Source organism: Delphinus delphis, chromosome X (assembly GCF_949987515.2).
Source record: "Delphinus delphis chromosome X, mDelDel1.2, whole genome shotgun sequence".
Taxonomy (NCBI): domain Eukaryota; kingdom Metazoa; phylum Chordata; class Mammalia; order Artiodactyla; family Delphinidae; genus Delphinus; species Delphinus delphis.
In genome coordinates, this window is record NC_082704.1 from 36,166,885 (window position 1) to 36,183,486 (window position 16,602).

The window sequence follows — 16,602 nt, forward strand, 5'->3', positions numbered from 1 at the left end:
TACATTCTGCTTAAGTACACCTGAAACATTCTCCAGGACAGACCATATGTTAGGTCATAAAATAGACCTCAATGAATTTGAAAGGAATGTAATCATATAAAGTATGTTTTTTGAGCACAACAGAATTAAATTAGAAATTAATAACAGAAGGAAATTTGCGAAATTCATATATGCGTGGAAATTAAATAAAACATTCCTAAATAACCAATGGGTCAAAAGAGGAATCAAAGGAAATTCGAAAATACTTGGACATGAATGAAAATGAAGACAGTATATGAAAACTTATGAGATCTAACTAATGTAGGGTTTAGAGGGAAATTTATAAACACCTACATTTAAAAAAGAAGAAGGATTTCACATCAATTACCTGACCTTCCACCTTACAAAACTTGAAAAAGAAGAGCGAACTATGGGAATTCCCTGGTGGTCCAGTGCTTAGGACTCGACGCTCTCAGTGCTGTGGCTCAGGTGCAGTCCCTGGTCAGGGAACTAAGATCCTGCAAGCCACACAGCGCAGCCAAAAACAAAACAAAACAAAACAAAACAAAGCAAACAAAAAAACAAACTAAACCTAAAACAAAGCAAGCAGAAGGAAATAAATAATAAAGTATAGAGGATACAAAAATGGAGAAAAATAAATGAAACTAATAGTTGGTTCTTTGAAAAGATCAATAATAATAACAAACCTTTAGCTGTACAGACCAGGCAAAAAAGAGAAGATTCAAATTACTAAAATCAGGAATGAAAGAAGGGACATCACTGCTGACTCTACAGGTATGGAATCATTTATAAGGTGAATATTTTGCATAAGCTTATGCCAACAAATTAGATAACCTGAGATAAAATGGACAAATTCCTAGAAATATACAAATTACCAAAACTGACTTAAGAAGACAGAAAGTCTGAATAGGCCAATAACAGGAAGATAAACTGAATTAGTAATTAACTCTCCCCAAATCAATCAATGAAGTCAGCCAGTCAGTCAGTCAGTCTGTCAGTCCAGGCCCAAATGGCTTCACTGGTGAATTTTGTCAAATGCTCAAAGAAGCATTTATAGTAAATTTTCAAAAACCCTTCCAAGAAATAGAAAAGGAAGGGATACTTCTCAACTCATTTTGTGATGCCAATGTTACCTTGCTACCATAACCAGACAAAGACATCACAAGAAAACTACAGACCAATATTTCTTATGAATTTAGATACAAAATATAGATCTCAACAAAATACTAGCAATCTGAATCCAGAAACATATACCAAGAATTATACACCATGACCAAGTGGGATTTACTGCAGGAATGCAAGGTTGATTTAACATCCAAAAATCAATTAATATAATATACTATGTTAATAGAACAGAGGACAAAAGCCACATGATCATCTCAATAGACACAGAAAAATCACTTGACAAAGTCCAACACCTTTCATGATAAAACTCGACAAAATAAAAGGGAACTTCCTCCACACGATAAAGGTTAACTATAAAAAACCAAAGCTGGGCTTCCCTGGTGGTGCAGTGGTTAAGAATCCACCTGCCAATGCAGGGGACATGGGTTCAAGCCCTTGTCCGGGAAGATCCCACATGCCGCAGAGCAACTAAGCCCGTGTGCCACAACTACTGAGCCTGTGCTCTAGAGCCTGCAAGCCACAACTACTGAACCCGTGTGCCACAACTACTGAAGCCCATACGCCTAGAGACCGTGCTCCGCAACAAGAGAAGCCACCGCAATGAGAAGCCTGAGCACCTCAATGAAGAGTAGCCCCCGCTCACCGCAACTAGAGAAAGCCCGTGCACAGCAACGAAGACCCAACACAGCCATAAATAAATAAGCAAACAAATAAATAAATAAAAACAAAGCTTAACATCATACTTGATGGTGAAAGACTGAAAACTTTCCCCCTAAAATAAGGAAAAGTCCAGGATTTCCATTTTAACCACTTCTATTCAACACCATACTTGGATTTCTAGCCAGGACAATTAGACAGTAAAATGAAATACAGTCATCTAGACTGGAAAGGAAGAAGTAAAACTATCTCTATTTGTAGATGACATGATCTTATATAAAGAAAAATCCCAAGGAATCCACTAATAAGCTATTAGAACTAATAATCTCAGCAAGGTTACATACAGGATAAAAGCTTAATATACAAAAATCAATTGTAATTTTATGCACTAGCAATAAACAATCTAATTGTAAAATTAGGAAACAATTCTATTTATAATAGCATCAAAAAGAATAAAATACTTAGGTATAAATTTAATAAAAGAAGTACAAGACTTGTATACTGGAAACAACAAAACATTTGTGAAAGAAATTTGAAGAAGATTTAAATAAATGGAAAGACTCTATGTTCATGGACTGGAGGACTTAATACGGCTAAGATGGCAATACTTCCCAAATTGATCTATAGATTCAACACAGTCCCTATCAGAATCCCAGCTGACTTTGTAGAAACTGATAAGGTAATTCAAAATTTCACATGGAATCACAAGAGACCCAGAATAACCAAAACAATCTTAAAAAGAAGAACAAAGCAGGAGGACTCATACGTCCCAATTTAAAAACTTAACTACGAAGCAATGGTAATCAAAACTGTGGTACTGGCATAAGACTTAGACATTATAGGTTATATGGAATAGAACTGAGAGTCCAGAAATAAACTCTCTTTTATGGTCAAATAGCCCAATTTAAAAATGAGCAAAGGATTTGAATAGATATTTCACAAAAAAAGATATGCAAATGACCGATAAGCACACGAAAAGATGCTCAACATCACTAATTATTATGGAAATGCAAATCAAAACTACAGTGAGATACCACTTCACATCGGCTACAATGGATATAATAAAAAAGATGAACAATACATGTGTTGGCGAGGATATGTTGAAATTGTAACCCTCCAACATTTCTGATGGGAATGTAAAATGATGCAGTCACTTTGGAAAACAGTTTGCAGTTTCTCAAAATTAAACATAGAACAGCAATCTTACTCCTAGATATAAATACCCAGTAGGAATGAAAAAATGTGTCCCTACAAAAACTTGTACATCAATGTTTATAACATCATTATTCATAGCAGCCAAAAGGTGGAAACAACCCAAATGTCCATCAGTTGACGAATGGATAAACAAAATGTGGTCTATCCATACAAAGGAATATTATTAGTCAACAAAAAGAAATGAAGTACTGATACATGCTGCAACATGGATGACCCTTGAAAATATTATGCTAAGTGAAAAAAACCAAGCTACAAAAAGACCATATATTATATAATTCCATTTATACAAAATGTCCAGACTAGGCAAAGCTATAGAGACAGAAAAGTCAATTAGTGGTTGCTTAGGGCTGGGTGGGGGAATGGGAATGAGTGCTAATGGGTACAGAGTTTGTTTTAGAAGGGGTGTAAACATTCTAAAACTAAATTGTGGCAAGGGGCTTCCCTGGGGGCGCAGTGGATGAGAATCTGCCTGCCAATGCAGGGGACATGGGTTCGAGACCTGGTCCGGGATCCCACATGCCACGGAGCAACTAAGCCCGTTGCTACTGAGCCGGCGCTCTGGAGCCAGCGAGCCACAACTACTGAAGCCCGCACACCTAGAGCCCATGCTCCGCAACAAGAGAAGCCACCACAATGAGAAGCCTGCGCACTGCAATGAAGAGTAGCCCCCGGTCGCCGCAACTAGAGAAAGCCTGCGACCCAACACAGCCAAAAATAAACAAACAAACAAATAAATAAACAAATTTATTCTTTTTAAAATGTGGCAAGGGGCTTCCCTGGTGGCGCAGTGGTTGAGAGTCCGCCTGCCGATGCAGGGGACAGGGTTCGTGCCCCAGTCTGGGAGGATCCCACATGCCGCGGAGCGGCTGGGCCCGTGAGCCATGGCCGCTGGGCCCGCGCGTCCGGAGCCTGTGCTCCGCAACGGGAGAGGCCACAGCAGTGAGAGGCCCACGTACCAAAAAAAAAAAAAAAAAAAAAAAAAAAAAAAAAAAAAATGTGGCAAGGATTGTACAACCCTGTGAATATATTAAATATACACAAAAACACTGAGTTGTGAACTTTAAATGGGTGAATTTTATGGCTTAGAAATTATGTCTAAATAAAGTTATTTTTTTTTAAAAAAAGCACAGCCCTGGGTACATGATGAACTCCCAATCATTATAAAAAGAGCAAAAATGTGCTCTGTACTTGAAAGGACCTTATGGGGTTTATCTCACACGAGCCTGTCAATCCCTCATGAGGCAGGAACTATTATTATCCTCATGATCACACAGCTGGGACATGGCAGAGCAGGGACTGGAACCCAAGTCTTTCTGACTTCAGATCCCAACCCCTGCTGTTTTCCATAAGCCATGTTGCCTCTCTATACAGTCAATGTAACCACACTGAGTGGGTTCAGTTTAGATCATAGTGGCTGTATCTAGGGAACTCTGGGTCAGCTGGGGGAGTAGTATGTAATGACCTCTGTGCCTTAGGTAAGAAGTGCTCTAGGGGAGCACTGAGCCAGGAGCACAAACTATCAGTTCAGGAAGTCTCTACCCACAGGCACTGTCCGTGGGTCCTCGCCATGTACCCGTGCTAACTCCCTGTGACACAGCTGAACAATCAGCATAGCCAGCCTGGCAATAAGCTGCCATCCGAGGTGGCTCCCATGGGCGTGTCCAATAAGCAGGTGGTGACTTCTCTCAGACAAGATCTGGAAGTCTAACGGTGGCTTCCCTCCCTGCAAGACGGAAACATCTCCCAGCATCAGGTTATCAAGGCCAGGTGATGCGCAGCCTGCCACTCGGTATTGTGATTTGCAGATCCAAGAAGCAGCATGGGGCTGTGTGGAGGAGAAAATGTGCCTGGAAAAGCCCAAATCTCCTCTGGACAGAAGGTTAGAAATGCCAGTAAAGCCAGGTGCGGTAGGCTGATGGCTGGGACAGCATGCCTCTCAGATTGTGAATCTGCTGTAAATTGCTCATCAGCTTTCCCCAAGAGGGATGCCCTAGTCTATCGCTCTGTACTCAGCCACTCGGCAGGCTGACTTAAAAGAAATGCTTGCAAAGAAACAGGACGGTGATCCAAGTAGATCAGCATATATATATGCTCAAATATATATCGCACACACACACACACACAGCACGATGTTGACCCAACCAGCTTTCTATTACTTGGCCTTGCTGTATTCTATAGTCCGATGATCATTACTGGTTATAATGACCTAGAAGACTTGGAATACGTTCATGTTCTTTCTGAATCATCATTAAAAAAAAAAAAGAGTCTGTTATGTTCAGTCTAGCTTTAGCACTCTGCATGTTGTGGAGTTTTAACTTCATGAAAATCAGTAAGCCACGCATGGGCTATGTAGTAGCCTTTAACCAATATTCAATTCACTAGACCAAACTGTTTTCTAACCATGGGAGAAAATGTAGAGTGAGTTCCTCCAACTGTGGTCCCAGTTGGGGCCCCCAAAGCCTTATTTTCCTGGATTTCCCCAGGACACAAGTGAATTCAAGGCTGGAGAGATGGTAGCTGCCTCTGGATTTCCCACCAGCGGTACAGCTGGAGAACTGGTATTTGTCTGAGCCTTTCTCAAGCCCAGGTGTTGTTCTGTTGTGTCAGCTGAATTTCCCCTAAATAAATGCAAATGTACTTACTGCATTGACATTATCCCTTTAATCATCTGTCCGTATTCCCCCACTAGATTGTAAGCTCAGTGAGGGCAAGGACCACGTCTGTTACTCATGGCTCTATCTGCAAGGCCTGGCACATAATGAATAATCGAGAAATAGTTGTTGGGTGAATAAATGAAATACCTACTGTGGGGAAACTACTGATAAAGCCTAAGAGGTAATCCCTTCCATCCCACTTCCCCATTTTCCTTTTGTTTTCTCGGTCTCAAAGGAGAGGTGATGCTTTCCCTTTTCCACTTGTGGGTTTAATAGCATCCTTTTGGCCCAGCCGGCTGAGCATTGAGTTGGCTAGCTGGCAGCCAGCGGCTGCAGAGGAACGAGAGTAGAGGGCCGGCCAGAGAGACCAGGCCCTGAGTAGGCTGGAGTTTTGGCCCCCGAGGGAAAAGCCCCGCTGAGGTTGGCAAGATTCCTGTTTCCGATAGGCCTTTGCTAAACAACAGGTAGCACTGGGGCTTCTGTTCTGATATGAAAGTGCGGGCCAATGGAGGAAACCCATCTCAACTTTGTACCAGGGACTGATGGCCCCTCACTGTAACCTGGGCAGAGGTCTCCTCAGTGGTGCCGCTTGCTGTCCCCCTTGCCCGTCCTTGGGGCCATGGGATAAGATGTGCATACCAGCCCCCGACAAGCGGAGCTGTGAGGCTCACCCTGTCCCACTGGCCAAGAGCACTGGGTGGCTGCTGTTGAACCCAGCATCTAACAGTCCCAAATGCCACACATCTGGGCCCCAAGCGTGGACTCAGGGCCTTGGGGAAGTGAAGCACTGCAAACAGCAGGGACACCACCGTGGTCCATGTGGCTCCTGTATGGACAGAGAGGCCTTGTGCTAGAGGCAGCCTGAGCCCCCGTCACTCTGCAGGCCCAAGGAGGCTCTCAGGAATCAGGGAGGGGCTCTAAAGCCATGCCCGTTATTTCTAGAAGTCTCCTTTCCAGGCTGCAACACCTCCAAGAGAAATCGATTTGCCTTTGGAACAGCTTCCCTTTTCCCTTTCTCCCTCTCTATCCTGCTCAGTAAGAGGTATCATTGGGTGTGATGACAGAGAGGAAGACCACAGGGGACACTGACAAAGCTAATGCCGGCCTTGCTTTCCTTTGGCCATCTGAGATTTGATAGTACAGATGGCCACCGCTTCAGAGCTATTCACCTGGAGGCGTGTGGCAGCTCAGCCCCTGGGCTCCTTCTATTCTAAGTCAGTTCCTTTGCTTCTCTATGTGAAGCCTCCTTCATATGCTTTGAGGCCACCTATCCTTTCCCACATCTGTGGTGGATTGCCTTCTAATTCCTGTGGACGTGACGAGATGTAAACGTGGGCCTGTCACGACGTTCGTGATGAAGAGATCATGAGGTGAGAGGGTGGGTGTAGGTACACGGCCCACGGGGTGCTGGTCATCCATCAGGAGTGTGTTTCTAGGGGCTTCCCTGGCGGTCCAGTGGTTAGGACTCCGCGCTTCCACTGCAGGGGGCCCTGCAGGTTCGATCCCTGGTCGGGGAACTAAGATCTTGCAAGCTGTGCAGCATGGCCCCCCACCACCAAAAAAAAAAAAGGAGTGTTTCTACTCTCAAACTCCTCGCTCTAGATCACATGGGACCACGCCGTAAACCAAGACAGCTTTGAAGAGAGAAGAAAGAGTCAAGCAGCAAGGCAAGTGGATGGAGCCATCAGCACGTGAGGAGGGTGACTCCTGGGTGGTCAGTCTCAGCTTCCACCCGTGATGTTTGGGTGCAGGGATGGGGAAAGCCTCGGGTCTAATACATAGAGTACCTGTTCTTTGGGTCTCCCCCTTCTCCTCCTACTCTGGTTCGGGGCAGCAGCATCTGGACTGGGCCGATTTGTCCTGAGGCCCCTGTTTGTGTCATCACCAGGACAGCCCTGAGGGGTGGCTGTACTGAGTTGCCTAACTGGGAAGCCTTCTGTTTGGGGGCAGCACTTGACCCTGTTTGTTCTCAGTGATCGTCCCCTCCTATCTCCAAGCCTCCTGCTGGATTGCATTCTGGGCCTGCACAGCCTTTCCTATCCCAGCCTTCCATGGCCTCTTACTTCAGGCAGCTCTGTCAATGCCGACTCTGATGGACAAAGAAAGGTTTTAGCTTCAGTTTCCACCTCCACTTTCAACTAAGCCAGAACACCCGTGCATCTCTCTTAGATCACTGTAGCTCTAAAGCTTTGCCTTAGATCCAATGCAATTCTCGAATTGGCTCTACGTATTGCTCGTTTGCTATTTTTATCTTACGTTCCTTGATCAACTAAGACACAAGGTATTGTCACAGGCATCCTTTGTGGGACAGGCCCATCTGAAGGCCAGCTGTCTTTTCCACTGTCTTGTGCCACGTAGGACGCAGTGGTACAGCATGGGCTCCTGGTAAACCAGGCGCTGGCAGAATGGGGTGAGCATTCCATGTCTCCAGGGTCCAAAGGGCCTCTGTTACACTGAAAACCGAGACTCAGCCCTACCTGCCTTGATCATTGGAGGTGGGAGAGGCTGGCTAGCAGGCCTGGAGAAGACCATCTTCCTGGAATCCAGCAGGAGGCGGCAGTACCCCGCAATCAGGCAGGCAAAGTTGGTGGCTTCGGGCCACTCCATCAACAGCACCAGAGGCTGGGGGAGACATGGGAGGAAATGTGAAGACACAGGAAGGAGCGGAGCAGGTGCGTGTCCAACAGAACAACAGCAAAGGCAAGATGACTTGCATAGTTACGAGAACATACTTTCTGAACCCCAAATTAAGGCACATAGCCTGACAAATAATTTCTTCTGATTTGAGAATTCATTTATAGTAAATTCTTACCCAGGTATCAAAACTAAATCAACCTTTAATTACACATTTAATGAACCACTTTTACTGAAAAAGACTAAAATATAACATCACATGACTGCTGTGTGGCTGTTTGGGTTTTTTGGGGCTCAGCAGATGTGCAGGCCTGCCGGGAGAGCAGGGCTGAACCTGGGAGTCTAGGCTAGGTTGGGGAACATCCTTGACAGGAAGTTCCTCAAGTGCACAAGCTATCTCTTGCTCATCGCTATAACCCGTTATGGTACCCAGAACAGCCCCCCGGACATGGACACTCTGTGCAACCTGGTTCTCACTGTGTCTTCTGGGCCACAAAGTCTTTATGGTCTGCAGTCCTGCTCAGACCTTCATGCTCTCCCCCCCGTTTTCCTCTGTTTCCCAAAGTGCTCTCACGATGTTAACTGGTGCTCCTTAAAAGAGTTCCTTGGTCAAATACGTGGTGAAATGCTGAGTTAAACAAAGCTATGCAGATAGTTATACTTATGGGAATTCTCAGATCCTTTAATATATTAACGTGCACTGTGAAACTTCCAGAGGGCTTTAGTATTCCAACTTTTTCCAATTATTTGATGGAAAAATCTATTTTCATAGAACATCTCATGGTAGTAGGGTTGCTTTTTCTGTTTTGTCTTGTTTAACCCACGTTGGAAAATACTAGCATACCCTGTTGACTTCTGTTCCTGACCGTAAATCAGTCAAATTAATCTTGGCGTTAGCTAGTTGACTGCTTCAGAGACCTGGCAACGATATACCCAAATAATCAGTACCTTTTTAAGAAACCTTCCCAATATCTGCATTGTAATTTTATGGTTTGAAAATAAATCTGGGTCAGACTGAAGTCAGCCATGAGAGTATTCTCCCTGCCATAGGGCAGTGGCCTCCAGATAAAGACCACTGAAGACTGGCTGAAGAGGGAGCCATGGGGTCGTGGCGCATCTCGTCTTTTGAGGGTTCCCGGACCAGGCATTAAGAGCTAAAAGAATTAAGAGCAGGGAATGAGTCTCTTCTCTGACTAGTGAGGGGTGAGGAGTGAGGTGAGGGGTGATTAGGGCCCCCACTAGGGTACTGGCAGTAAAAAGGGACATAATGAAGACTTGATGGAACTTGGTCACCAACTAGACTAGCCTTCTTTGGCTGGATCATCACCTTGGGAACAATTCTGAATCCAAACCAGCTCAGCTTTTAGCTAAAGTTGTACCAGTTTTCTTTGCTATTTCTCAGGATCCTGACACGTAGCTTGAGTTGAATATTTTCAGTTCATATAGACCATGGGTTGGCAAACTTTTTCTGCAAAGGGCTAAATCGTAAATATTTTAGGCCTTGTGGGACACACGGGCTGTGTTGCAAGACCTCTGCTATTGTAGTGTGAGAAAAGCCATAGATCATCTGTAAGCTAAACAAATGGATGTGACGGTATTCTAAGAAAACTGTTTCCAGAAATAAGCAGTGGCGGGTCAGGTTTGGTTCATGGGCCATAGTTTGCCACCTGATCTAAGAGAAAAGCTTCTTTCCAGTTAAATACAATTGTCTGTATTCATTTTCACGCCTCTCAGCTTGTTTCATTTGTCAACAGTGATCTCCTTGTCCACTGGAAATTCTTCTCTTGGCTTCTGTTTCTGTGAGGTGACACTGTGCTCTGGTTCTATAATCTCTGACCACCTCCATCTCTGTCTCTGTCTTCTTGTGCAACCTCCCCACTCGATGTCCCAGGCTCAGTGCTCAGCCCTCAGTTCTCCACGAGGGCATCAACTTTCACTTTTGAGCTGGGGAGCCCAAAGTCACCATCTCTAGTCTATTTCCCCCTTGAACTCTTCCTATCTCAGAGCTCGTACAGTGCTGGGTCTATATCGTACAATCTTGTGCTGGATCGAATCCTCTCTTGAGTTGTTTAATAGTTATTGTTCATCCAATTCTACAGCACGCCACGGTAAGGCATTCGGATTCTGCCCCACAGGCAATGAGTTAGCGATGCTCCTATGGAACTCATTCAATACCATCAGGAAAAAAAAGGAACCATCCATACTCGGAAGAGCAATGTCTCCTTTCTCCAGTGAGAAAGGGACCAGGGATGAGACGTTACCTTTGGGTCATCATTTGGAAGGGGCAGAGGGGATGTCTGTACCTCCAGTTAATGCATGCTTCTAATCACAACAGAATGGTCAACTCTGGGTACAACAAAGTAGAGACAGAAGGGGAATAGAATGGGGGTGGGGGAGAATAAGATGCCCTTCCTTTCTGCCTCACCCCCTACCACCAATGACAGAGGTTTGGGTATGGATAGCTGCTACCGCCATTACTATGAGGTCCCAAGACCTGCTAAGCTGGCCTCCAGAGCGTTCACAGACATCATGGCCGTCACTGCTGCCACTGCTTTATTTCGGACCCTCAACATCTTCCTCCAAGGCCAAAACTTCTCAAGGTATATGTGAATGGGTCACAAGTGTGCTGAGATCCTGAGCCCCTCGGCTTCTGGGTCCTGTTGCCTCTGGCCACAAGGTGCCTCATCTGTTTATTCCAGTGGGTCGTACAAATTGTGGCATTTTCATGATATGGAAAAGGTGGGGACACACTAACCTCAAGACCTTCAGTAGCCTCCTGATCGGCCTCTCTGCTTCTAGGCTCTACCCACTTCACCTCCATATTGCTGCCTGAGTGTCTTCCTAAAACACAACTCTCACTTAAAATCTTTAATAGCACATCACCTAAAACCCACTGCCTTCCAACATCACACAAAGCCTCTTGTGACCCAACCTATAGCTCCAAGCATATCTCCCACTAACTCTGCCCTCCTCCCGCCACCGTCCCTCACCGTATGCTCCAGCAACACCACCTCATTTACAGGGTGCTAGAGAGGCCTTGTCGTTTTACCCATTCATACCTTAACCTATGTTGTTCCCTCTGACTGAAATGCTCCCGTGCCCCACTCTGTCCACCCAGCAAGCTGCTATGCGCTGGCTAGATGGCTCATGGACCACGCGACCCGTTGGGATGTGCAGCTGTGCATCCCAGAATGGGGCCAACGCAGGTCCTGCCCTCGTGGAGTTTATGAACCATCAGGAAATAAGACATAAATGAAGGGAATTTCCTGGCGGTCCAGTGGTTAGGACTCAGCGCTTTCACTGTGGTGGCCTGGGTTCAATCCCTGGTCGGAGAACTGAGATCCCACAAGCCTCGTGGTGTGGCCAAAAAAAAAAAAAAAAAAAAAAACAAAGACATAAATGAAATAATCACACAGAGGAATATGATTGCAAGGTATGATAAGCACTATGAAGGAAAAGTAGAGAGACCTACCAGAACACAGAATACCCTGGACTGGGGGATGGGTGGATGGGTGGGTGTGAATGTGTGCATGTGTGACTACTTTGGTTTCAGAAGCTGGAGGGAGCTTCTTTGAGGAAATGGCATTGGCTGACAACAGAATGAGAGACCACTGGACCAAAGCACAGGCTGACTGGCTGGCTGACTGATGGAGAGACTGATAGACTAGCTGGCTGCAGAGTAGCCTGACTCGCTGATGTCCTTGCTGACGAGCTGTCTGCAGGACAGGCACAATGCCTCCCAGCCTGACATCCTGACTGGTTAGCCGCCTGGCTGGCTGGTCTGCTGGCCGATGGACAGATCGGAGGCTGAGTGCCTAACTGGCTGATGGACTTAACTGTCTGCCTTCAATTTCCCCTCTTCTCTCTTACCCCCAATACAGCCCAATGTCGGTAATAAAACAGCATGAAGGCAAAACCTTGTGCCCAGAGAGGGCCGAACACAGCCCGAACTGGTTCAGCACAGCACATCAGCAGCCTCTCGTCTGCATCCACCCACAGCCCACTGGGTCCCAGCACCGGCCAAATGCAGCTGGCAAAAGGGACACAGAAGCAATTTTTGCCAGCAGGGGTAAAAATCAAATCAAAGGCAGGCAAGCAAAGAGACTGGATAGGTTTTCTTAGAAACCTTCAGAAACAACATTTTATTTTAAATAGGATTTTAATGATCATGACGTCTAATGTAATGCTTGTCCCGACAGAAAGCACGAGAGCAATGAGGCTCAAACACGAGAAGAGGAGACACACTGGACCGCAAGAGATCCCTTGGGACTTTCCTTTGATGGTTTACTTTCCCCCCTTACGGGCTCCTGTGGTAATGGGGTATGGTAGTGGCCCAGAGCTGTCTCATTCCCAGACTGTGCTGTCTCCTGAAGAAAGATATTTGCATACTACCTCACGTTTGCCCCACTAAGAGCAAGTAAGCTGAGTGAAAACTGTAACTAAATATGCCCAGGCCATCTTCAAATGGAAAAGGAGAAAAGGAGAATGGAGTTGGAGGCATGGCCAGCCCTGAGAAGGTACAGCAGGCATTAATTTGACATGCTCTAGCCCCATCTCCTTCCTGGGGTGCCCTGGGAGCTCAAACACAGCCAGCACTTTGGGATGCCAGCTAGGGAGGGGACTGGCTTTGGGGTAGCCTTACCTCATGCTAGCATCCCTGAAAACAGGGAAACAAAATCGGAATCCAGGGGTCTGGAGGAGTAAGTGTACAAGATGACGGTCCTTGAGTCCCAGGGGACCGGTACCTTTGAGTTCTTGCCTCCACAGCACTCACTCAGCAAAGTGCAACCTTCTCGTAGCCCCCTCCATGCACCAACACGATGTCCTGTTTATCCTGCGACGTAGGCTCTCACCTCTTCACCCACCCACGATTTGGACCGTCCGTGTGCCGCGTGCGCAGCACTGTCGTTCAGTGCACTCAGGATATAGGCAGCAGGCAGTAAGGGTTACGTATGACTTATGCTTTGTGTGTGCAAGACAGGAATGTGTAAGGGGATACGCGTGCACTCTTAGTGATTCTACGTTTCATCCTCACTCTTTCTTTTCCATTACCACTGCTATTCCTCCAGCTCAGGCCCTGCCCTTGTCACTTCACACCTGCACTAGCACTACGATCCCCTCCCCGCCTCCCTGGCTTGGCACTAGCCTTGCAGACAACCATCTGGTACATTGGTCCCAGTCAGCTTCCATCCTGTCACTCCTCTCTTCAAGGGCCTACAGTGGATTCCCACTAGGATTCTCAATTCCTCAGACTGGCCTTCGAAGCTTTTCACCAGCTTCTTCTGCCCACTGCCAATCTCTCTCCAATCTCTTTTCTCGTTATTCTCCTCTCCAGTCAAGCAACTATGCTTATCGACCTGCACATATGGCTTACTTATTTCTGTGCTTACTCTCTTCCTGTGAACACATCCCACTTCTCCCTGCTAATCCATGCCTATCACTTCAAGATCCAGCTTCAAATACCCTCTTGTGGGAAGCCAGTTCTGGTTAACCCCTTCCTCTTCTTTTGTTCCATGTTCCACACCACACTTACCTACAAAATTTTACTTCATATGAACTTCTCCTCATTGCTGTTTTGCTTCGGAAAAATAACAGGTCTCGTTTGTTGACTACTTACTCTGTGTCAGGCAGTGTCCTAAGACGTTTTACCTACATTTTCTCATTTAATCCTGAACGACAACCTATGGAGGAAGGCACTCCATTTTGCAGTTGAGGAAATCAGGGTTCACAGAAGTTAAGACACCTTTTCAAGGCCACACAGCTAGGAAGTGGTAGAGCTGGGATTTGAACCTGGTCTGTCTGATTCCAGAACTCCATACATGTTCCAATGTGGTGTGATTAAGGCAGGTCATGTGCCTTTGTGAGTCTCCCCACTAAGAGCGAGACCCCTCCTGGGCAGCATTCATGCCCACAACTGTGGCCAGATCACTCCTAGAAATGAGAATAGTGTTCCTCACTCAGGCAACATCCACTGACCCTGCTTGGGCTGGTTCCTCCCAGAGCTTTGGACCCAGAGGTCAGTGGTTCTCAAACCTGGCTGTACTACAGAATCACCTGGGAAGTGAAAAAGAAATAAATCCTGACGCTCAGGCTGTACCCTGACCAATTAAATCACAATCTCTGGGAGTAGGGTCCAGTCATCTGTATTTTTTAAAAGCTCTCAAGGAAATTCTATTGCGTAGCCAACATTGAGAATCACTCGTAGAACATAGGAGACTTGGTTGGAAAGGTGTTTCTAGTTTTAAACCCTTTTTATTTCTCAGGAAGCCATATCTCCCCTGCATGTCTTGTCTTTCCTCCCACGCTTCCCTACCTGTCCGTTTGGCTTTTTACCCAGCAACATCTGAGGAGGGCAGCAATCATTGGTTGAGGTAGTGGCCACAAGCCAATGAAATATCAGCTCCGGGCAGGTTCCTAAACCAATGGGAAGCCTGTGAATCACAGGTGGAAAACTCAACATAATAAAGCTTCCTGGGTTTCACAAAGACACAAATAAATAATTTGCTCTTTTAGAAAGAGCAAACGTTCCACCTGTTAATCTGCTAACAATATCTCCCCCCGGGAAATCCTTTAAGAAAGGAAACTTGCACCTCCTCTCAGAGCATCCGCCAGCTGGCAGGCCGGCCTTCCGCCACCCACACTGGTCACTGGGTGTTGAAACAGGAGAGCCATGGAGGAGGCGGCTGACCACGGCTGTCAGACTCTGCACAGGCGACAGCTGCTTGCCAGTCTGAACGAGCTGATCTATGGGAAAGGTTCTAAGATTCGAGAAGAGCTGGACCCTGGGAGGTGAAATGGGGACGAGGTTCTGCCTGCTCCCTGTCTCCCCAGGCCCCCTTGGTTCTGTCCACATACTCAGACACCCTCTCATCCATGGATCCAAGTGTGCACGCCTACGGCAGAGCTCCCTAACTGGCATGCACATATCCCTTCAGCCTCAGGGGCAGCCAGGCGGGGCCTGGGGTGGCCAGAGTCCCCGGGGCTGGTCCATTTAACCCAGTGTCCTGCATGAATATAATTTTCTCTGTGTGCTGTGACACGAGAAAGATTGGGAAGCAATGGCCTGGGAGGTAGCTCCGAGTTCCCCAATCCCCCTGCCCATTGCTGAAAACCTGTCACAGGTTGATCAGACACTTTCTAGCCTTCCCTAGCACCGCCTGATCTTAATATGGGGTCAAGACAGTGTCCCAGAGGGTTGAGAACAGAAAGAAAGATGAGCCCCCAAAGGCCCAGGGTCTGAACCACTTCAGAATCACTGAACCTCACCTAATGGGTTGACACTCTGTTTCTCAAGTTTACTTCTTCCTCTGTTCCCAAGGCCTGTTCCTGGGAAGAAGTAGCCCCTCGAAGCCGCGCTTACCTTGGCATCCATGATGCTGGTCTCCACCCGGGCCACGCCCTGGTTCTCCCGGAACAGCTGGATCTTGCTGATCTTGCTGAACTCGGACAGCACAGTGGTGAGGTTGGTTTTGAGGTCAATAACATGGCTGATGCCGTGACGGGGTCCCACTAGGAGGGTGGTGGCCGACTGCTTCTCATCCTGGTGCCCCAGCGTGGTGGGCAGCATTCAAAGAAAGAAGGGCAGAGGAAGTGAGGAGAGGAGGCGGGAGGAGGAAACAGAAAACAGGCGTTGGACCGGTTCTGCTGGAAGGTCTGGAAACATCTGGAGCTCAGTGCCAGGGCCAGAGGACAACCTCGAAGGGAAAATGGTCTGGGATGCCCCTGTTCTCAGGCCAGGGCCCCGGATCATCGGTCCAAATGGACACATTAGCCTCAGCAGAAGGGAGAGTGAAGAGGGCAGCAGCAGGGCTGGTTCTAGCAAAATCGTCAAATAGGTGAGGTTTATTTTGGCGCCTTGGAAGCACCCTCTTCCTACCAAGCCCCAGGGATTTTCCATTTGTTGCCTCAGGCCACTCAAGGCTCCCACCTGGTGCTCTGTCTGAACAGGTGACATCCTGTGTTTGGTCTTTACCCTCCCTCACCAACAGCCACTTGAACTTGCACTTCTCACCTGGTGCTAAAAGCTGAAGTGACAAAGTAACTCTGCCCAAGGTGTCAAAGGTTGACTGGGCGCTTAATGACTGGAGGAGTGGAGGGGGACCTCCCTCCCTAAGAAGATATTTGCCCTTTAATAGGCATTACAGCAGTCTTACCCCAGAGGAATGACCTATAAGAATTTCAGCACTGGGCTTTCCGTAATCCTCAAATCCCAGTATGTAAGTGGCCACCTCTGCGCCTGATGGACTGGATTCCCTTAAGTGGTCGTGACAGGCTCCTTGACGCCATCAAGCCTGAGCCCTCTGCCGGCCCATTCCCT

At 46.8% G+C, this 16,602-nt stretch overlaps 1 protein-coding gene across 2 annotated transcripts in view; it reads right to left on the reverse strand.

Moving 5' to 3' along the window:
* The window catches only part of FRMPD3 (FERM and PDZ domain containing 3), a 63,146-nt gene that overhangs the window by 15,756 nt on the left and 30,788 nt on the right, over positions 1 to 16,602 (reverse strand). For both annotated transcript variants that reach the window (XM_060003036.1, XM_060003037.1), the window contains 2 exons: positions 15,646 to 15,825; positions 8,129 to 8,273 (listed from right to left, as the gene is read on the reverse strand). In XM_060003036.1, the coding sequence (XP_059859019.1) occupies positions 8,129 to 8,273; positions 15,646 to 15,825 (325 nt within the window). The remainder of the gene's footprint in view (positions 1 to 8,128; positions 8,274 to 15,645; positions 15,826 to 16,602) is intronic.